At 43.7% G+C, this 23,300-nt stretch overlaps 1 protein-coding gene and 1 long non-coding RNA gene across 5 annotated transcripts in view; both read right to left on the reverse strand.

The window, feature by feature from the left end:
• Positions 1–1,648: 1,648 nt before the first annotated feature.
• Positions 1,649–4,088, reverse strand: LOC115473958. Its single transcript, XR_003942787.1, has 2 exons — positions 2,612–4,088; positions 1,649–2,579 (listed from the first exon to the last, which is right to left on the reverse strand). It is a non-coding gene; the product is annotated as an uncharacterized LOC115473958 (long non-coding RNA).
• Positions 4,089–6,892: 2,804 nt separating this feature from the next.
• XIAP (X-linked inhibitor of apoptosis) overlaps positions 6,893–23,300 on the reverse strand; it is a 77,246-nt gene continuing 60,838 nt past the window's right edge. For 3 of the 4 annotated variants that reach the window (XM_030210150.1, XM_030210151.1, XM_030210152.1), the window contains exons 6-7: positions 17,239–17,439; positions 6,893–8,583 (exon numbers count right to left, since the gene is read on the reverse strand). In XM_030210150.1, the coding sequence (XP_030066010.1) occupies positions 8,390–8,583; positions 17,239–17,439 (395 nt within the window). In that variant the 3' untranslated portion in view covers positions 6,893–8,389. The remainder of the gene's footprint in view (positions 8,584–17,238; positions 17,440–23,300) is intronic. The other variant, XR_003942880.1, reaches the window with a different exon arrangement.

Genomic DNA, 23,300 nt, shown 5'->3' on the forward strand with positions numbered 1-23,300 from the left:
CAAATTGGCAAAGGAATCCAAGGTACCTATATTCTGGCAGTAATTTTCCAAAATAATAATTAACTCACGTTTGCATTTTCTGCAATATCTATTTTCTACCTGTCGAGTTTGCAATCTACTTTCAGAATAAATGTGCACATATTTTAATATTATTCAGGGTTTGTGCTTTATGACAATGTTGCTGGGGCACTGACGTATGGGGAAGTATCTGCAAATATCAGTTTATACACCTCTATGTCCATTTCCTCAAAATGGGAGTAAGTTCAGAATAAGGCATCTATTTGAAACAAAATGGTGAGACAGGTATCTAGGTGCCTTTGAAAACAGGTTCTTACACCTAACGAACATGCATAAATGCCCACTTACAAATTTACATCGGCTCCAAAAAGTATGTAAAATGTGTGTGTACATACTCTGTGCTTCATATCCAAAACCTATCACGTTCAAATGCACCACTGGAACTTCTATATGCAGTGAAAACAGTTACGTTGTTAAACACACACCAAAAAAGAAACAGGGTAGGAAAAAGCCTCAGAACACAGGCAGTCTAATTTCTTAAAAGAGTTTGCCAATCACAACTTTTAAAAAAACCTCTCCTTTCTTTTTACACAAGATGTGTGCGCCAGAAAACAGTACACTTGGTACATAATTTTTTGTACAAATGTTTTGTACATAGAACTTATCTGAGAACAAAAACAGCCTCTTTCTGATACCAGCCAGCATTTCACAGTGCTGCAAACCACTGCGTCACTGAGAGCCAAGGACTGTTACAACGTTTTCTATGTCCAAGAACATAAGAGAGTTTTCATTGAGTATCGAAAGTTTCAATCATGCATTTGGACATAATTGCAATGAAATTTAGGTTTTGGATCTCTCATATTTGATTCAGCTGACCCTGTAGAAGCAGAGTGTTCATAATCACTGCTTCTACATGTTGGTAACTAAAAATAAATACACACATACATTGCAAGTTTGCCCAAGCTATGCTCATACGCATATCTCGTAAAAGCTGCTGCAATCCTGCAATGCACAACTTTTTGCTTACGTATGTCCTCACACACTGATGGCTCCTCTTTGTTGATATAATCATGTGCAACTTTCTCCAAATCAGTCACCTTACTTTCTAAGTCTTCACTGGTCTTACTTATCTGTATGTTCCATCTTTGTTTTACCCTCCACTGTCAATTAAAATGTTCTATTACATATTGTGTTGTCATTGTAAGTAGTATACTATGCCATACTTTGTATGGTTATTTGAATATTTTTACAGCTGTAATTGCTTACTGCTCATGTTTGATCTATTCTTACTGTACACCGCCTTGAGTGAATTCCTTCAAGGAGGTGGTAATAAAATCCTAATAATCAACCTCAGAGGCTGAGGGACCCCTACACTTTCTGCCGTGATCAGCCCATACCTTCTCAGCATCTTTGCAATGCAGATGTCATCCTTTTCCTAATTTTGTTTCCCGTCTATATGCTTTAAAAAGAACTTGCATCCTGCAAAAGGTGTTGACTAGTTTTCTGTTTCCTACCTTCCTTAAAGGAAAAAGTGCAGACCCATGGAGGACACAAGTTTTAAGAGCCTGTAACAGAATTCCTATTCATCTGTAAGAGCTGTTTAATCAAATACACATGGTCTCACAAGAGGTACAGGTTGAACTGTTTTAATACATTCAAATACAATAAAGCTAACATTATCAAAAATAAAAAGAATTTCATCTATTATAATCATTTTGAAGAAAAATAAAGTATTTTTTATTACTGGTGTCAGTACATGGGTATATATTTACTGCAATCTTCTGTAATTAGAAATATATGAACCCAAATTAGAGATTATCTCCACTGAGGAGCTAAAGGAGAATTGGGACTGGAAGAGACGTTTCTGGAGCGAATGTGTGGGGTTAGTGCTAGAGGTCGTGTATCTTGCCTTTACAATGCCTTGTTATCCTGTACTATGTCTATTTTGTATTATACTGGCAAATATACTAAGTGGGAAAAGAGGCTTAAGTACTTGCTTAAAGTCTCAAGAGCTAGGAGTCCAGTGGAAAATGGCTAGAAGACCCTTTATAATGGTTGTCCTGCCTTCCAGCCAATTATTTTGGAAAGAGGTTTTGGAGCTCATTTAGCAGATGCTCCACGTATCATACTCAGTTAAAGTGGGCCACTGTTTGTTACACTTTAAGCCATTTGGAGTGCAGGAGCGCCACAAGCTGGCAAGCGTGTTTATGGCAAGTAAAATCGCTCTGGCAGCAGCTTGGAAACAGTCCAATGTGCCCTCCATTATGACTACAGTGCTATATAAGCTGGATTATATTTATCAGATGACAAAACTGACAGCAATACAGACTGGTCGGTTAATTAACTTTCATAAAATATGGGATGCATGTCATGCCTCAAAACATCAAGTTGCAGGAGCAAAGCAACCTGAGGATCTGCAAGAGCCACGTGGGAAGTAGACCTAGGTTCCCTCATGGACTGCAGCGATGTTCTCAACTACATTTTTCTTTTTGGTGGAGGGTTGAGTTTAGTCTTCTTTGTGACTTGTCTATATATACGCTAATGTTCTGGATAGTTTGCCACTTTGTGCCTTTTAGTTTAACAAAGAGTAAACATGGGGGGAAAAAAGACATGTATGAACCAGTTTCATTTTGCTCTAGAAAGGTGGCACCACATCTGGACTAACTGACACATTGTTATGGAACAGTTATTGCAACATCAAAAAAAGGCTTGAACAAAGTTATCTGAAAACTATGTTCCAATAAGAGATTTGTGCAGCAGTATCAACATAATGTACATTCATTTCACAATGTTAAAGAGATAATTCAGGAACAGCATGGAATAAATGACATAATGAAATACTCAGAGTTCCATGATGAGTGCTCCAAGTAAGGAGGTAAAGGCACCCCCCCCCCCCCCCACACCAAAAAAAAAAATCACTGTTAAGATTATGAAGCATACATAACAAGGCTGTCCTAATTGTTTACACTTTTGAATAAATATCTTCAAAAATTTATTTTATGTACAGAGAAAATGGTTGAATAAAATCAGCAACATGAGTTAGGATAGTGCTTTAGTATCTACCTTAAAGCTTAGGCAGTTAAACTTACGTATCTAGCAGCAGTCTTCACTGGACACTGGCCTATATTCAAGAGGGCTTACTGGAACCCAGTAACCAAATAAGTCCCCGTGAGCCCAGTATTCAGCAACACTATCCAGATAGTTCCACTGACCACTGCAGCACTATCCAGAATGTGCGAGGTAAGTCCATGGGAGGAGCCAGCACCTAGCCAGGTAGCAGTGATGTTCAGTGCTACTCCCAATGGTTTTCAACCCAGTCCTCAGGACACACCTCCATTCTATGCAAATCTTATGCATATTCATTGTTAGTATCCTGAAAACCTGACTAGCTCAGTGTGTCCTGAGGGCCGAGTTGAGAACTCCTGTGCTATCCAGATAAATATCGGTGTAAGTTAGGACAGCTTTTTTTCTGGCTCTCTGGACAGCATCTGAATACCACCACAGCACTGACCTCAAATGCTGGTTATATAATGGCAGCCACTATCCAGATACTGCTGCCCAATATCCCCTTCTTTTTTTTTTTTACAACAGTATCCTGCCTTTTATATAAAAACTAGTAAGAAAGGCCCGTTTCTGAGGGCAATGAAACGGGTGCTAGCAAGGCGCTTTCGTTACCATCCCCCTCCCCTTGTTGCTGGACTCACCCTCCCGTGCTTGAGGGTGGTCATGGGCACCTCGCCTCGCGACGTAGAGAGTGGCTGGCTGGCTCCCTCACTGCGTGTATCTACAGCCTGCCCGCCTCACACTCCCTCCATTCGTCCTCACGTAGATCGATGCCCCGCCCTCACATCAAATCTGATGACGTCGAGGGCACAGCGATGCGATTGGTGAAGTGTCACTGGTCCACCCTCGACGTCATCACGTTTGACGCGAGGACGGAGCAAATAGTAATGGGGATAAATTCCGTTCTCTGCCGTCTCACAAACCGGAAGTTGTAGCTTCATTAGAATGTTGAGGTAGCGAATTATGTGCGGAAGGGGCGTGGCTGCGGGGGCGGGTCTATCAGTGAGAGTGAGTGGTGCCTGAGTGACAGTGAGTGGTGACAGCCTAAGTGCAGGGCTCCAGTGTTTCCCTGCCACAGAGTGAGCTTCAGAATGTTTGAGGTGAGAATTACTTATATAGATGCTAGCTGCCATGAGCTCAATAGCACCCCCTAAAATATTGACTTACTAATCCATTTGTTCTTTTTATTACGACTTCTACCATTGAGATTTCTAAAAACTTTTTAGAGGTCTTTTTATTAAAGCTTAAGCTTACAACAAAATAAACAAATGATTAAAATAATCACAAGGAACGTAGCACTCTCACCACAAGGCAAATAACCTCATAGAAACGATGACCCAGACATATACCCCCAATTTTTTTCTCTCTTTGGAGTTTTAATATATTTTATTAATTTTTCAGGGTCAGCAGAACACAGTTTTGGTTGGAGGGTCAAAAAAAAAAAAACACTCTAGCTCAGGTCTCAAGCTCTTAGTTACTGATGATTGGGCAAAATTTTGATTAGGAAATAGCATCACTGGGCCACCCCATTCCAATCCTTGTTTTCCTCTAGCAAAAAGATGTCAGTCTTGTATAATGTCTCAACACACAACCACATATGCACACTCCTCTATGCTCTAGCCCTGCTGTATATAGACGAAGTGAGGACTGTAGTGGGTTTGTTACAGATTAACAGTGGCCCCACCCATTTACAGCTTCTACCCACCATAGGTGCTTTAGCCTTTATCATTTTTGTCACCCTTTTCTGTACCTTTTTTAATTCCACTATATCTTTTTTGAGATGCAGTGACCAGAACTGCACACAATATTCAAGGTGCGGTCGCAGCATGGAGCAAGCTACATAATATTCTCAAAGAAAGCCAGGGGTGAATTGGAATCCCTCCCCTCATAACAGGCGAGCACCACTAACCCCTTTGTAAACACTAAGATCTGTGGCAGGGAAGAATGAAAAGGCAAAATGGCCCTGGAAAAGCACCAAGACTCAAAAACACGCCAAACCCAGGCCCGCCTGAAGCAGAGTTGCAATCACCATGTCCGAATAACCCTTCTTCCTTAAACTTTGACTGCTCAACAGCCGGGCCGTAAGAACAAAGGGGGATAAAGCCTCTTTGAAGAGAGGACCCTGACAGAGGAGACTGGGAGAACTGGGAAACCGAAATGGCTTGTCCACTAACAGCCCACTAGATCCGAGTACCATAGCCTCCTGGGCCAATCCAGAGTTATAAGAATTACCAAGCTGAGATAACTCCAAATGTGGTGAAGAACCCTTCCTAGCATCATCCACAGAGTAAAGAAATAGGGCAGAGCGGACTCCAGCAATGGCTGAAGAAAAGCATCTAGGCCTTCGGACCCACACTTTCTTTGTCTGCTGAAGAACCTGGGGATTTTGATATTGCGTCTGGTTGCCATAAGATCCAGAATCGGCGTCCCCAATTTCTGAGTCACCAACCAAAAGGCCGCTGCCCCAGCTCCCACTCCCTTGGAGATAGTCTGCATACACATTCATCGTTCCTGGAATGTGTACCGCCGAAATCTGCTGCAGGTGATCCTCCACCCGAGAAGCAACTCTGCCTCCATTGCCAGGAAGGGACTGAGAGTGCCACACTGTCTGTTGATGTAAGACACCAGTCATGTCCAAGAGAATGTGAACCAGCACCCCCTCCGCCAGGGGCTGAAAAGCCAGAAGAGCCTTGTGCACAGTCTGGAGTTCCAACCGGTTGATCAGCCACTGTGACCATCAAGAACTGGAAAAGCCTTGGTACTAGCCACCCTGGGCCCCAAGCGCCTCCTTTTCTGAACCTGAGAGTGCTTTAGAGGCTGAGAAGCCATGAGAAGCCTGAAAATTCCACCAGGGAGCCCGACCCTGGAGCAGAGCACTTTAGCACACCAGGCTATCCTTGGCCTCCTGACCACCGCTGAACACTTCCCACAGATGGAGCAGTGTTTCACGAGCTCAGCCACCACTGAAATGAAAGTAAAAGGAAAAAAACGTGAGGGGACGCAAAGGGAAAGGAACACTCACCCTCCACTACACTGCAGCCAGAAGCTGGGTCCCACAGAAATGCTCTGTGCATTAAAGTTCCTCTCTGCTGGAACAGCCCACAAGCACCAAAGAAGCGCTATAGCACACCTGCAGATTTTTTTTTATTTTTATTTTAGTTGAAGCTATTCAGGAATACCTGTGAGGAAGGAGAAGGTGGAGGGACCTGGCATCACCAGATTTACCTCTAAAGTTGGTATCAATTAGAAAAACATCCCCACGTTACACTGAACTAGAAATATCTAGAACAGGAGCTTCACGTAGATGAATCCAGGAGCTTGGCAAAGACCGTCCATCCGCCAGCTAGAGATGGGACGATTTCCCTATGAGGAAAGGCTAAAGCGGTTAGGGCTCTTCAGCTTGGAGAAAAGACGGCTGAGGGTAGATATGACAGAGGTCTATAAATAATGAGTCGAGTGGAACAGGTAGACTTAAATCGCTTGTTTACTCTTTCCAAAAATACTAGGACTAGGGGGAACATAATGAAGCTACAAAGTAGTACGTTACAAAAAAAAAAAAAAAAGGTAGGGAAAATATTTCTTCACTCAACATGTAATTAAACTCTGGAATTAATTGCCAGAGAATGTGGTAAAATCAGTTAGCTTAGTGGGGTTTAAAAACAGGTTTGGATAACTTTCTAAAGGAAAATTTCATAAGCCATTGTTAAGATGGACTTGGGGATAATCCACTGCTTATTTCTAGGACAAGCAGAATAAAATGGACTGTACTGTTTTGGGATCTTGCCAGGTACTTGTAACCTGGATTGGCCACTGTTGGAAACAGGATGCTGGGCTTGATGGACTTTCGGTTTGTCACCGTATGGCAATGCTTATGTTCTTAAGGAGCATTCCATCCCATAAGGTGAAGTTCAATTCAGTGCTCTCTATCATAGATGGACGCAACCAATCAATCTGTGGATTCGTTTGCTGTGGACACTAAGGAACATGTATGATGTAGAATAACCACCAACCTTTTAAATTACAGTTACATTAAAACACATCAGTAGAAACAGCAAGGGAACAGGGTTCAGAAAGATGAAACTGCCATCACGCTTTACAGCCCCTCCCCCTCCGTTTGTAACCATAAAGAGTTAAAAACTATATTTAAAAAAAAAAGCTATGTGCAGAACTAATATAGCCTGCTTTGAAATGCACACATGTCCAAGTCTATACTTGCATCCAAGATACATACCCTGGCCAGGACTCCATTGGACCCTCGGAAATGCCCTGCAATTCAGGTATGGACACAACAAAATACATTAGCTGGGTGGAGGAAATTATACCCACACACAGCCAGGATAATCTCTTAAGCCCCCTTCAAAAAAACAGGCTAATAAAATGAATGAATAAAATCGATGGGAGTTCCTGTTGGAGGAAAGTGCGGTTTAATGATTACAGCAACAACTGGTAAAACCGTCTCCCATTGACCTTCCTGCCACACTTGGGAAGTTACTTATTTCCTATATGCTTTCTAAGGAATGGACTTATTTACTCCTATATGAGGCATGGGGATGGAATTGTGCACACCTTGATGAACTTTGCTATGCAATGTTCCAGACATGCTGAGCTGTAGGCGGTTAGTCAGGCAGCAGAATGCCAAATATAATAAAATAAAATAGATCCCTGTCAATAACCAGGAAACAGATTAAATGAAGAGAGCATGAGACATGACAGCCTTATTAAAACAACTTAACTAGGGGAGGGAATGGGAAGGTATAAGGGGAGGGGGAATAATGGGAGATGGGGACAACATAGGCACATGGGCAATGGTGAACAATTACAATTATCGTAGGTACATATAGGGAATTTATGTGAATAACAAAGATAATTGAACATAAGATATAGGAGGGGGAGGGGTAGATGCAAAAGTTACGCATGGTAGTGGAGGGCTATAATTGTCAAAGCTACTGCCTTTATTGTGATGTATTGCATTTTGGGGGAGGGGGGAAGGGTATATATGGTGGAATTGTGTATTCTGAACATGTGGAAGTGTTATATTAATAAAGAAGATTTCACATAAAAGCAACAACTAATTATGTCATAAAATCAATACAGAGTATAGTTTCAATAAACAAGAATAAATGTATAGCAATGTCTCCACGAAGGCTGTAGCTTAATGATCTCAGGGAACTCCATGAGAGTTTCCTGTTTTTGTTCTACCCTCCCCCCCCTTGTTCTCCCTTCCCACTTAGTCCTGACAGCTTGAATGGTGTGTAGTGCTGACTGCATCCACAGAACCTATAGCAAGAGCAATGATGGAGGAGCCGGATCAGGACATGAAAATCTTCTGTCTTCTCTGAATGATGCTGCAACATATCGGGCACTTATCAACTGCCTCAGCACATGCCTGACAAGCAACTAAGTGCCCGCAAGGGATAAAAACCACGCAGCTGCTCCTGTCCATGCAGATCTTACACTGCTTTTCTTCCTGTAAGCGCCTTAACATATCCTGGATACTCACCTCTGGAAAAACAAAAAAACAATTATTATTCACGTCACATTTTATGAACAGCAAGCATTCTGTAATAACTATGCTTTGGACTGGTTTTCTGGCAACAGGTCTGCTTTACAATTACTCAGGAACACATAAGGATTGCCACTTCTTACAATGAACAATGGCGAGGAGGAGATTCCGCCCAATAGGATCAGAGAGACTGAAGGGCTGATGCAAAAAAGCCATGCGGTACAGCCGGCTCAGTGCAGGGCTTATACCATGAAATCAGCAAGAAAAAAAAAAATACCATGATATGCAGTAAGCAATGAACACGCAAATTACCGGCACATTTATCCGCAGTTCATTGCCAAAATGTCCCCCTTCCTGCCAGGTACATGCATGGTGAAGGGGACGTTAAAAACAAACAACAAAAAAAAGTTGTGCTTTTGCATCAGCCCTGTTCTTAGCGGCCCCTGTCCCGAATGACTTGACCTGAGCCTCTCCCCCCTCCCCCCAGCTACTGTCAGAAACATGCTGTCAGATGAGAGACCACCGGTCCCATCCAATGGCTGAGTGGCAGTGCATTACACTGCCATGTGGAAGGATCTGGGTTTGAAGATTCTTGGATCTGGTCATCTGCAGTCAGAATTCACGTCCATGGGGGTGGGGCGGGAGGAGTCATTCATTCTGCAATGCTGACATCTGGGTCCCTGTTTACTAAGCTGTGCAAGTTGCACGATCGCATTTTTAGCGTGTGCTAAACGCTAAAGACACCCATATATTTCTATGGATGTCTCCAGCATTTAACGCATGCTAAAAACACTAGCGCGTCTTAGTAAATGGGGCCCCTAGTGTCTGGATTTAAATGTCCACGATCACAGGGTTCTACAAGCAGCGCTGGTGCACGGCCCTGGCTGAGGTCAGTTACTTCACCAACTGTACTAGGACAGGAATGGATACTTTAATAGGAGAAAAAAAAAAAACTAATTTATGTGGTTGTAAATAAAAGCAGAGAGTGTGTCATATTTCAGTCATGGTGTTTTTATTCCAAGATATATTTCACTTTACAAAAACATTATAGAAAATAAAAAAATAAAAAAATTCAAACCGAGACAACAAAGGTAATAAAAAATAAGTTTAAAGCCCCCATTACTGGGAAGAGGAGGAATATATTAAATAATAATTAAAAAAATAAGAACAGAGAATGAAATTAAATAGTTATACATCGGTGCCCTTATAGACTCCTCAGTAACTTTGTCCCTAGTTACTAAATCATAAGTAGATAAGAAACCACCAGAAACCCCCTCTATTTAGACATTTTTCAAATTGAGAAAGATTAAAAAAAAAAAAAAAAAAAAAAAAGACACCACACTCAGGGTAACCAACCATTTGTATGGAAATTTTAGTTCAAACAATTTTATTTAAATTGTTTTCATAACTTACAAACAAATAATACACCAATGAATTGAAAACAACTGTCTAAGTTCCCTGCCCATCCCAGAATAATAGAAGTAGTTATATCTATTCTCCAGAAGGCCTTGGTTCTTATGCCCCCCCCCCCCCCCCCGAGTCTTCAAGACCCCTCATCCTTACATGCTCCAAGAGATGATCATGCTAGCACACCCCTATGAAGGAACAGCTCAAGACAGTTCCAAATCATAAAGTACTGTATTAAAAATAAGGCTTCTTTTAAGCGGGGTCAATGACTGTATGTAGTAGTTCCAGATCTTCAAAGAAATGTTTCTTGTGTTTGGGGAAGCCATGAGCTTCCCTCGCTTCCCAAACAGTCAATAAATGCAACTGATTTCTCCAATAGCAATAAGCAGGGGGAGACTCTAGTGTCCAAGACGGCAGGTGCACTTTTGTGCCAGAAAGACACATTTTTCTAATCAAAATCATTTCCCCTTTATCTATCTTACACGCCAAAAATAGTGGCCATGTAACAAGTTACCATTCTCCAAAACCCCTGAATTTCTGGGCATTCCCAAAAAGAACGATAAAAGGTGTTGTCCGCATTATGGCATTTGCCACAGAGTTGGTAATAACACTCTGCCTGCCTTAAAAGAGCTGGGACTGAGTGAAATAGGTCTTGTGCAACACCCTAAAATAACATTCCCTATACCTCACACATTGGTGGTCAACTCATGAAGGCATTTAATATTATTTATCGGATCCCAGTTCCCCAAACTTCTCCCCAAGTCTTGTTCCCAATGCTGTTTCACCACAGCCATATCTTTGTCACCCTCTAAGTTATATAAAGCCTTATGAAACCTAGAGAAGAAAGTAGTGAATTCAGAGATTTCATAAAAAACGCAGTTGAAGTGAAAGTGAGTTTCTGTTCAGGGAGTTTACATAGAGGTGTATTTTCAAAGAACTTAGCCTTCCAAAGTTCCATAGGTTACTATGGAACTTTGGAAGGCTAAGTGCTTTGAAAATATGCCTCATAATGTTTCAATTAACAATAAGTAAATTTACCTCTTCAACGAACACCCACACGCCACTGTAGTACATCAAAAGGTTAAAGTAATCCCTCTATCTAATATATGCTCCAAAAGGATAAGGCCCTTATTTCCCATGTTATAAAAGTAGGATTGTCCAGGCCCGGTACGAAGGCTACACTCTGATCTGTAGAAGTCAGATCCCCTCCAGGTTTCCTCACAAAACACCCGCCATGAATCCTACATTGGGTGTAAAATAATGCTCTGTCCCAAATGATAGGGAAGCAGCCTACTCCTAGCCTGAGGAAGAGAAGTAAAATGATATGGTGCACAGTATGCCACTTCCAAATTTAGCAGTGTGAATTGATGTTCATTAAGCATCCAATCTCTAGTATGTCTTAAACATGTAATGTTATAAATTTTCACATTGGGCAACCCCAGTTGCTTCCCCATCCCTCCCCCCCCCCCCCCCCCTCAAGTCCAGTTTCCCATTAAATCTTGCAAGCACAGCTTCTTTGCCCAGCAAAATTTAGAGATCAATTGATTATAGCGCCTCAAATCTATTTTGCAACAGCTGTATTGGCAATGTCTGTAGGATGCTGGGCTCGATGGACCTTTGGTCTTTTCCCAGTATGGCATTACGATGTAGAGTAACCTAGGAAAAATGACCATACAAATTAAACTAATGCATCCCACCGTTGACAGCGGCAGATCTCTCGCAACTTTTCTTCAGTTTTTTCAAGCATCTGGGCAACACTGATATAATACAACCGGGTAGTAGACAGCATCCGCAGGATCCTAAGTACTTAAATGATCCTGATGCCCATTGTGAAGGGAAAGATTCCCCTCAGATATGTTTTACTATGTCTTCTGATTTTGAAAGATTTAAAAGAAAACTCATACAATTTGGTGATTAGACGGGGACAGATGCCCAGCCACTTGAATCAAGCTAATATAACAGTCATACTGAAACCGGGCAGGCAGGCACATCTGCCGGAGTCTTACAGGCCTATATCTTTGCTGAATTCAGAAACAAAATTCATAGCTAAGATACTAGTGAATCGGCTGGCTCAGTTTTTGCCGGATTTGCTGGAGAAATCACAAGTGGGTTTTGTGAAAGGCCGGAAAGTAGTTAAAAATCTGAGACGGATAATTGGGGCATTAGAGAGAGAGCAAAGTGAGGGCATGCAGGCCATGTTAATTAGCTTTGATGCCGAAAAAGCCTTTGACAGAGTGGACTGGGGCTTCATGTTTGCAACATTAAAGGCTTATGGCATAAAGGGGTTCTTTGTGAAGGCAATAGAGATGTTATATAAAGATCCCAGGGCGAGAATCAACGTGAATGGGCTGTGCTCAGAATGGTTTAACATAGGCAGGGGAACAAGACAGGGTTGCCCACTTTCGCCACTTCTATTCGTGCTGACTCTGGACCCACTACTGCGGGAAATAGGCAGCAATGCAGATATCAAGGGAGTACGAATTCAAGATCAGGAATTCAAAACTGCAGCTTTTGCAGATGATTTGCTGGTGTTGATCACAGAGCCCCAGAGATCACTGGAACAGCTGATGGAAAGCCTTCAGGAGTATGGAGACTTCTCGGGGTTTAAGTTGAACCTAGGTAAGTCGGAGGCCTTAGCTAGCGAGGGAATAGGATGAGAGGTATGGAGCCAGAAAAAGTTACGCCAGGCAAATACGGTATTTAAATACTTGGGGATACATATGCCGATGGACCCAGCACAACTGTATAATGCCAATGTCCTCTGCTTGCTCAGGGAAACCAAAGCACAATTGGCAAAATGGGTATCTTTACTGCTGTCATTTATGGGCAGAGTGCATTTATATCGAATGATTATATTCCCAAAATGGCTGTATGTGCTACAGATTCTACCTATTAAATTGTTGATTAAAGATCTGAAGGCTTTGCAGAGGCACGAGGTGGTTTTGCTGGGCAGAGAAAAAATCGAAAATGAGGTGGCGACACGTCTATGGGGCGCAGGCTAGAGGCGGGTTGGGCATGCCTGATATGAAGGACTATAATCAGGCTTGTTTGATAAGACATGTGAGAGACTGGGTCTTGGGCACGTCCACATATAACCGATATGAGGTGGGAACAAGCATATTTTAGACCATGGTCCCTGAGCTGTTTATTGCACTTGAAAAGGAGGGGGGGAATACCACTTCCGGTGAAAGATAGTGTGTTATTGCGGCCTTTGAGACAAATCTGGAGGGTGTTACTAGGCCACTGGGGACAGGACCTGGAGACTAGTATGCTATTGTCGGTAACTGGCAATGTAGAGTTCCCAGCGGGAATAGAGAATCGAGTTTTTAGGGACCTGGAGAGACAGGGGGTGACACTTTTGGAGAATTTCCTTCAAGCGGACGGATCACTGTTGTCCTATGAGGAATTCGAAAGAAGATGTGCGGGAGGACCGCTGACAAGGCTGGCCTATTTACAGCTGGCACATTACCATAGGGGATTACCCCAGTCTGTGCTCAAATTGGAGTTTGGGGGAAGGTTCGGGACTTCCTAAGGGGAAATGCAGTGGGGCAAACCTCCATATCTTCGTTTCATAAGGCACAGGGAGAGTTCAAACCTAAAAAGGATATTGGTGAAGTAGTGAGGAGATGGGAGCAAGCGGTGGGTGGCAGAATAGCAGAAGGGAAGGTGATGGCTGCGCTCAAAGGGCTAACAGGGGTAGTACATAGTGCAGAACCGCAGGAGTGCCATTTTCGATCAATACATAGGGCATATTTCTCGGGCAAGCAAGAATGGCATGCAGGGGTGGCGGGGGCAGATAGATGCCCAAAGTGTGGAGTGGGCATGCCCTCATTGGCACATGGGATGTGGCAGTGTTGACCCATTTGGAGGTTCTGGACAGCTCTCGCCCGGTTTGTTTCGGGGACTTTGGGTTATAGGATACAGCTCACATTTGAACGGATAATGTTTAGCTCATCACTGGTGTGGGCGGTAGGGACGAGGGAAGAGAAGTTGTTCCTAAGTAAATCCTGCATTCTGGGGAAAAAAATGCATCTTGAATCACTGGCTGATGGACATACCGCCCTTATATTGGTATTGGAGGAATAAACTGCATGTGCTTATGCTTTGGGAGGCAAAAGGTGCTCGATATACACCAAAACGGAGGCAACAATTTATTAAAACATGGAAGGCATATTTAAATGTTATAGCTCCTAAAGTTAGAAGCCAGGTGTTGAATGAATTGAGATGACTGTGGAATGAATGGAGGGGATGGGTGGGGGAAGACTGCGGTGGAGTACCACTAGGTATAAGTAGTGATAATAGGGAACTCAAATTGTGGTCTCACGATTACTTACATAATGCTAAGGGAGGGAGTGAGGACAGGCGGAGACATAGAGCAAGCTGATAGCAGAACCTGGTATAAGCAGGTATTTGTGAGCTGCTCATTTTCTCCTATTGGCCATTTCTCTTTATTATCAAGAATGTACTGCTGTTTAGGCAAAGGGGTGGAATGGAGGGGAGGATAGGGATAAGGTAAGGGGATAATATTGTTAAAAGTTTGAGGGCTGTAGTCATCATTCGGCAATTGCTGTGTTTGTATAGGTATACCTACTGTTAAAACTTGCACTGTTGGGGGTGTTTGTCTTGATTACCTGTGCATCACTTGGTTGAAAAACAGTTGGATCCTGAGGGGGCTTTAAGAGTTCAGGCTCCTGGGGGAACGTGGCAACAGGGCCAGTTTGATGTTTGTGGGGGGGGGGGGGGGGGGGTTAATGAGGGGAGCATAGTTGGGGGGATAGGGATGACACATCCTATATAATAATTCTCACCTCCAACGTTCTATGCTTGGGACCGTGGCTTCCTGGCTGCAAGTGGTCTGCGAGGCAGACACGCAGGACGTCACTGACGTCAACACAGCTGATTCCAAGGCAAGGGGAGGAGTAGGGAAACACGCACAGCGTGTTTCCCTACTCCTCCTACTGCCTCGGAATCAGCTGTCACCCCCCCCCCCCCCCCGCGCTATGGCCCCCTCGAAACCCACCCCCTCCCGCGAACCTGTCGATCCCCCCCCCCGGAACGCCAAAAACTGCCGCCGCCTCCGTTGTTGTGCTACCTTCCCTTCCCGTAGGTTCTTCAGTCTGACATCAGACGCACGGAGTTAAACTTTCTAAGAAGATGATTGAAGAACTTACGGGAAGGGAAGGTAGCACAACGGCGGCGGTGGTGGCAGTTTTCGCTGGCACGGGGGGGGGGGGGGAACGACAGGTTCGCGGAAGGGGGGGGTTCGAGGGGGCCGTAGCACGGGGGGGGGGGGGGGGAATTGCCTGCCTAAGGCCCGTTTCCTTGCCTACAGAAACGGGCCTTTTTTACTAGTATATATATGAAAAGTATGGATGATGACTGTCTGCACATGACTATAATTAATTATACATGATGTAACTATCTCTGATGATTTTCAGTGTGTCTGTTATATTAGATTGTCATCAATAAAAAATTGTTGAAACTAAAAAAAAAAAAAAAAAAAAGGAATGAAAATAATGTAATAAAAAATACAAACACGTATTCCAACTGTATAAAAGCAATTTTATTCTAATTATATAACTATCTGATTGGAAAGTATTGTTCAATTATTGTATTTTTTCTTTACTTTGTATTAATACGTTCAACAAACTATTCTGTCTACTTTTTCACACCACCCTGTTTATTTTGCTCGACTCGTGTGGTATTGCAACACTTCTGCTGTTGCTAGACGAACATCACCTAACATAAAACAGCATTTGTTGTGAAGATATTGTCCAATAATGCGTTTGTATAAACTGAAGCGCTTAGGGGCCCTTTTACTAAGCCGCGTATACGCGTCCTACGTGTGTCAATTTTGAACTACCACCCAGCTACCGCGTGGCCTGGGTGGCAATTTCATTCTTTACGCGCATCCGTTACGTGTGCCGGAAAATTTTCCGGTGTGCGGCGCTAACCGGCATTGTACGCGCGCTGATGATTACCGCCTGGTTAACGTGCGAGACTTTACCGCTAAGTCAATGGGTGGCGGTAAGGTCTCAGGCCCAAAATGGGTGCGCACCAATTTAAATTTTGCTGCGCATCCATTTTCGGCCAAAAAAAACCCCGCCTTTCTTGCAGGTGTGCTGAAAAATGCACCTGCGCAGGCCATTTTTCAGCACACCTTAGTAAAAGGAACCCTTAGTTCCTAAACCTGCTAAATGCAAAAAGCTGTTTTCCGCATAAATGAACATTTTTATTTTCAAGAACTCTAGTCATGTAAGAGAATTTTTTTTCACTAAATCATCACATACCTTACTAACAAACACCTTTTAGTGCAATTTTCACACACCCTATGGGTTATCTATGTAGGAAGCCTGTTCCCGCTATAAACCTATTTTTGGAAAAACGTTCTTAACAGGTTTTGGAACTAAGGGGCCCCATGCAGAAAGGCACATGGTAGAGTCACTGACCGCATGGCTTCTACTGCAAGCTTTCTGCAAAATACTGGCTGCAGTGTGCAGTATTCAATTAGGATGTAATTAGTACCTCTGCAAACTACCAGCAAAGCAACCTGAACTGACCCCCCCTTCACTTCCTCCTAACAATAAAGCTTCCCTAGTGTCTAATGACACCTCTCTTGCCATTTCTGAATTAAAAATAGTCCCTGGTGTCTAATGGGGACCTCCCCCACTCCAACCCCTTACCAAGGTCTATCAGACCACTGTCCCTCAAGAGATGCAAGAGTGATACCCACTGGCTCCTCCTTCCGGCGTCCTACCCCGTGTGGTAAATCCTGGGATGAAATGGGTGGGGGCCAGTCTGCCATATAAAGGAATTTTTCCAGGGAATCATATAGAAAGCTACAGAGGACAGGGAGTTTGGGTCAGGGGCTCCCCTAACCCTATGCTGCCTTAGACCTGGTAGTACATTTCTCGCACTGCAGACATCAGTGCACTGCTGCAGATTAGCTAACAGCCTGTTTACCATACATTTAAATATGCTGTGTGTGAGTTAATGTTGGCACTAAACCCCTTTCTACATCTTATGGCCCATAATGAACGTGTAGATTGCTTGTTGACTGCAGGCTGGTTGCCACTAAGCTACTAGTAATCATTTCTATAGTGCTACTAGACGTACGCAGCACTGTACACATTATATGAAGGTACTTTCTCTTTCCCTAGAGGGCTCACAATCTCTTCAACTGTACAATGGTTTGACGCTCTTTTGCTTGAAAGGCAGTTAAACAAATATATACATTTAAACATCACCTGTTGCAGGGGTGCTCTCACTAGCTTTATTCAGTATACGACTGCTCTGAGCTTCCACCAAGTCTGCCACAAGGACTTCAACTGACTTATAGTTTTCTCCCGTTGTCTGTAGCTTCTTCGCCATGCTTTTTTTTATTACGGTCAGATCAAAACCCATTTGTAAGGCTTCCTGCACCAAAGGGTTCTGCAAGATGGCATCATCTGAAACAAAGCACAATATTAGGAAAATATGAACTTTACCAAGAGATTGTTTTTCTTACAGATGTATCATTTTACAAGAAATATGCATTTTCAATGGCTACTGCAAACAATTCTCACTCGAGGCCTTTTACAGTGATCTTTCATTCCCTAAAAGCCCCTTTTTTGACCTGAAAGTTGTTTCCTCCAGTTCAACAGGAACCAGAACTGGGAATCTGGCACCACAGGCCTTCACTTGCAGCTAGCCCCACCATCCCTTCCCTCTTCTCCTCAATCTTTTCTCCTTTCTTCCAATTCTATCTTTTTCACCCCCTCATTATCACTCCTGCTTTCACCCCAGCTTACTAGGATGACCATGGCAGTTCAGTGCCACAGGCCACATCCTGCTCTTCCTCTGCTGCTCAGGCCCACTGTGCTGGGTTTTGAACTGCATTGGAGACTACAGTACTCTGTAATTCATTCCAAGGACAACCTCTGGCTGTATAAGCTCCTTTGAGAAGCCTGCAATCATGGGCCCTAACACTAAACTCCTAGTCTCAGGGCCGGTCCTAGAGTGTCTGGCGCCCCCCTGCAGACTATCAGATGCCCCCCCCCCCGCCATCTCCTTTCTCTCTTCTTCCACCCTGCCCCTGCCCAGCGATTCTCCTTCACCCCCATCCCCCTCCCATTTATGGCCACCTGCCCGCCATCTTCTCCCCCCAACATCCCCCTTTTTCTTCTTGCCACCCTGCGTGGTTTAAATCTTTTTTTTTTAATTTACCTCCGTCCCAGCAGTCGCGTCATTTCAAAGCCCTGCCCGTCTCTAGCCTTCCCTCCCTTCGTGAGTTCGTTCCCGCAGAGTCCCACCCTCAAGGAAATGACATCAGAAGGCGGGACTCTGCGGGAATGAACTCACGAAGGGAGGGAAGGCTAGAGACGGGCAGGGCTTTGAAATGACGCGGCTGCTGGGACGGAGGTAAATAAAAGATTTAAACCCCCAAGGGCGGCGCAGCACCGCCCTTTAAGGCAGGCGCCCCCCTGCAGTGCTTACCCCGCTTACTGGGTTTGACTGGCCCTGCCTAGTCTCCTCATTCTATAACCTCAGTGCTCAAATGTGCCATCTGCATGCTAAAATTACAGAATACTAGCACTTACGCGCTTAACTGCCAGTTGGGCACCAAGTGGTATTTTGCAAAAATTAGTACACACCCACAAAGTGTGCAACTAATCAAACCCTTTCCCTACTAGAATCTCATAGCGTGCACAGAGTGGGCGCCACCCCCCAAAAAGTACTAAATCAGTCAGAACACATTAAGAATGAGACTTCTGGCTTTATGAGACCAAGATTGGATGTATCCATCCCAGACCCTCAAAAACAGTTGTTTCCTCTTAACGGATGTCTTCGCTTGTCTGTGTTCCAGGAGCATACAGGCATGAAGGTGATTACGCAACACCCAAAAAGAGGTGAAATGCCTCATTTTTGTCCAAAAGCAGTCCCGCCAAAGAAAAGGGAATACAGTGTCCCAGCGGCTCCTCCAAACACCTAACTAAAGCAAGCCAGAATCTTTTTATTTCTGGGCAACTCCATATAGCATGATAGAAAGAGTTAACTCCATGATCCGCATAGCACACAACTACAAAGAGAGGGTCCCCTGCATATGAGCAGGTCCCACTCTTACACACTCACATTTATGCCTATTTTTACAGGGCGTGTTAATGCATAAATGTTGGCGTGCAAATGCAGACTTACGCTCTATTCTTAAAACGGAATCTGCAGTATCTACACTCAGCACCCTGCATTTTGGCACCCATATTTGGGTGGCGTTTACAGAATTGCCCTTTATTTTTATTTTTTTAAATAAAGATTACCTATCCATCAAAGGAACATGTACAGAAAAAATGGAAAACAGAAATTACACAAAAAGTAAACGGATCAAAATATTACATATCCAACTAGCCCACATTATGGGGCATTACAACACCTCTAAAAATAAGGAAAACTCAAAGAAACCAAGTCAATTTCCCCAACTACATTATGGCACGTGTAATATAAATATACCCTATATAAAATTAAAGACAGCATTACTTCTCATGATCCTTCAAGAAATGCTTAAGTAGCAGTGGATCAAAAAATACAAAATTAGTACCTTGATAAGTGACACTTACAAGGGTTGTTAAAAAAAAAAAATAAAAAAAAAAAGGATGTATCCAGTGCCACCACCCTGGGCTTCAAGGCCAAAAAATGCCTTGCGTCTCAGCTGTGTAGCCTTGGCTACATTAGGAAAAATATAAACTTTTGCTCCACAAAACATTTCTTCAAAACAGCGGATTTATTTGTTTCATGACCAAACGATACAAGCAGGGTGGCTCTAGTTCCCTATCTAACCTTACAGTCCACTTATTACATACCCACACTCTTCTTATATTTTATAATTTTAAATTTGCCACACACATTTGTACGTTTTTTCATACATATATTATTTATGATTCTAATATACATTTTGCACACAGCCGTATACATGTTTTTAGATGTTTACATTATGTTTATTCAAGTATTTTGTTTGTCCTGTAGTTCTATTGTGACCCCTGAGGCAGGCAGCTGCATCCGCCGACACACGGCCAGTGTTGGGTCTATTTCTGGTGCTTTCAATAAAAGATACATCTCCCTGGTGCTTGTCATTATGTCATCCTCTGCTTCTTCCTGGTTCCTGAGTATGCGGACAGCCATATTCTGAACAGTTTGAATTTTTTTTGAGAGCTAGTGAAGGAAGACCAGCATAGACCACATTGCAGTAGTCTGGCTTACAGGTGACTAAGGGCATAAAGAAGAGTTGTGCAGCTGTCGTCATCCAGATAGGGGTGAAGAGAATGAATCAGGCGGAAGGAGTGAAAAGAAGATCTGGTTACTGCAGGGATTTGGGTCTGAAATCTACGTGCAGAGTCAAAGTGGACCCCTAAGTACTTTAAAGGAGTCAACTAAATGGATGGGAAAACCCTGTGACAAAGGGACAATAGTGGGAAAGGACGAATGATGTCCAACCGCCACCTGAAACTGAACATGGCCAAGACCGAGCTTCTTGTCTTTCCACCCAAACCCACTTCTCCTCTCCCTCCACTCTCTATCTCAGTTGATAACACACTCATCCTCCCTGTCTCATCTGCCCGCAACCTCGGAGTCATCTTCGACTCCTCCCTCTCCTCTGCGCATATCCAGCAGATAGCCAAGACCTGTCGCTTCTTTCTCTATTACATCAGCAAAATTCGCCTTTTCCTCTCGGAGCACACCACCCGTACTCTCATCCACTCTCTCATTACCTCTCACCTTGACTACTGCAACCTACTCCTCACTGGCCTCCCACTTAGCCATCTATCCCCCCTTCAATCCGTTCAGAACTCTGCTGCACGTTTTATCTTCCATCAGGACCGATATGCCCATATCACCCCTCTCCTCAAGTCACTTCACTGGCTTCCGATCAGGTACCGCATACAGTTCAAGCTTCTCCTACTTACCTACAAATGCACTCGATCTGCAGCCCCTCATTACCTCTCTACCCTCTTCTCCCCCTTACGTTCCTACCCGAAACCTCCGCTCACAGGTCAAATCCCTCCTCTCAGTACCCTTCTCCACCACCGCCAACTTCAGGCTCCGCCCTTTCTGCCTCGCCTCACCCTATGCTTGGAATAAACTCCCTAAGCCCATACGTCAAGCCCCCTCCCTGCCCATCTTCAAATCCTTACTCAAAGCCCACCTCTTTGATGTCGCCTTCGGCACATAACCATTATACCTCCATTGAGGAAATGTAGACTACCCCAACTTGACATTTCGTCCTTTAGAATGTAAGCTCCTTTGAGCAGGGACTGTCCTTCTTTGTTAAACTGTACAGCCTGCGTAATCCTAGTAGCGCTCTAGAAATGTTAAGTAGTAGTAGTAGTAGTAAATGAGCTGCTGATGTCATGGGATTCAGAACAAGACAACGAGTAGAAAGCCAATCATCAATCTTATCCAAACAGACCTGACGCGAAGAACAGTCAGGGCTAGCAGAATCCTGGGGCGACTAGCAGGATGTCATCCACGTAGATAACAATGAGTCTGAGGCTCTTGGATCAGAAGAGCAAGCGGGCTAAGAAAAATATTAAAGAGTAGTGGGGACAAAATTGAACCTTGGAGGACACCACAAGTTAAGGGAAGTGCAGTAGAAGATGAAGCCAGAAGGGAAACATGAAAGTCCTATTAGTGAGGAATGAAGTGAATGCCAGCACCGTCCCACTAATCCCCAAAGAAGCTAGGTGAGAAATCAGCAAAGAGTGACTAACAAGATCAAATACTGCAGAGAGGTCTAAGCAGATCAGCAAAACTGCCTTTCCTTGTTCTTTAGCAGGGAAAGCATAACAGTCTCAGTGGAAGCTTGCTTGAAAAGGGTGTAAACACATTAGTAGCTTCGACATGTTGTACAAGTTATGGAAAGGTAGTCTTTATGCAAGTTTGGCTAGGAAAGGTAAGTTAGAAATGGGACAAAATTAGCAGCAAGGGAACTAATCAAGGGATCTATTCTTCAGTATAGAGTGAATAACTGCAATTTTCCAACAGACGGGGACAGATCCTGAGGAAAGAATGTTGATAACCATAGCCCTAGCTAGGGTATCCAGGCCGTGTCTGGATTCCAGAAGACACTTAGAGAGTATCAGATCAAGTGAACATGTGGTCTTCCTAACAGATCCAAGAATTTTCTCAAATAAAATGAGAGAGGGTACAGAAAAGTGTTACCAAGTAGCTGAATAGTGTTGCAACTGAAGCTTCCTTAACAGAGAGGAAGGCAGAAGTGGGTGAAAGAGGTGGCAGAGAACAGGCTAGGAAAGGGGCCCAGAGAAGAAACAATTTTGGAAACAAAAAAATTGGCAAAGTCTTGAGCCTGGAGTAAGGAAGGGTCATTGGAAGCAGTAGAGAGAGAGACCAGAAATGCAAGTCACAAAGGAAAAAAAAAAAAAAAAAAAAAAAAAAAGATGCCTCAGACAAGCTTCATTAATAAGGCGAGTATAATAGGTACAACAAGACTCTTTTAGGGCAGAATGAAAATAAGAAAGCTAGGTGCGAAGGCAGCAAGGTCATTGGGGGTCCTTGACTTCAGTCAGCAATGCTCTAAAAGTACACAGCTGGCATTTCAAAGGATAGAGGCTACCATCATATCAAGGTTTCTTCTGCGTAAGGTTAGGCTTCCTTTTACCACCTGAAGAAGAGGATAGAGCATTAGGGAGAGAGACGTTCCAGGCTGAAGCCTGGACCGATAGGGGAAGGGAAAGAAAATCAAGAGCAAAGATAGTGAAGGCGGGGGGAGGGAAGCAGGGTCAGAAGGAAGAATTTTGAAGTGTAATATTGGGGTATTTGGGGCCATAGTGGGAAAGTGGCCTAGTGGTTAGGGTGGTGGACTTTGGTCCTGGGGAACTGAGGAACTGAGTTCAATTCCCACTTCAGGCACAGGCAGCTCCTTGTGACTCTGGGCAAGTCACTTAACCCTTCATTGCCCCATGTAAGCTGCATTGAGCCTGCCATGAGTGGGAAAGTGCAGGGTACAAATGTAACAAAAATAAAATAGATACTATTGGAGATTCTACATGGAATGTTGCTACTATTGGAGATTCTACATGGAATGTTGCTATTCCACTAGCAACATTCCATGTAGAAGGCTGCGCAGGCTTCTGTTTCTGTGAGTCTGACGTCCTGCACGTACGTGCAGGACGTCAGACTCACAGAAGCAGAAGCCTGCGCGGCCACATTAGTGATCTGCAAGGGCCGACTTCTACATGGAATGTTGCTAGTGGAATAGCAACATTCCATGTAGAATCTCAAATAGTAGCAACAGTGGAGGAGTGGCCTAGTGGTTAGGGTG

The sequence above is a fragment of the Microcaecilia unicolor genome, chromosome 7, assembly GCF_901765095.1.
Source record: "Microcaecilia unicolor chromosome 7, aMicUni1.1, whole genome shotgun sequence".
NCBI lineage: Eukaryota > Metazoa > Chordata > Amphibia > Gymnophiona > Siphonopidae > Microcaecilia > Microcaecilia unicolor.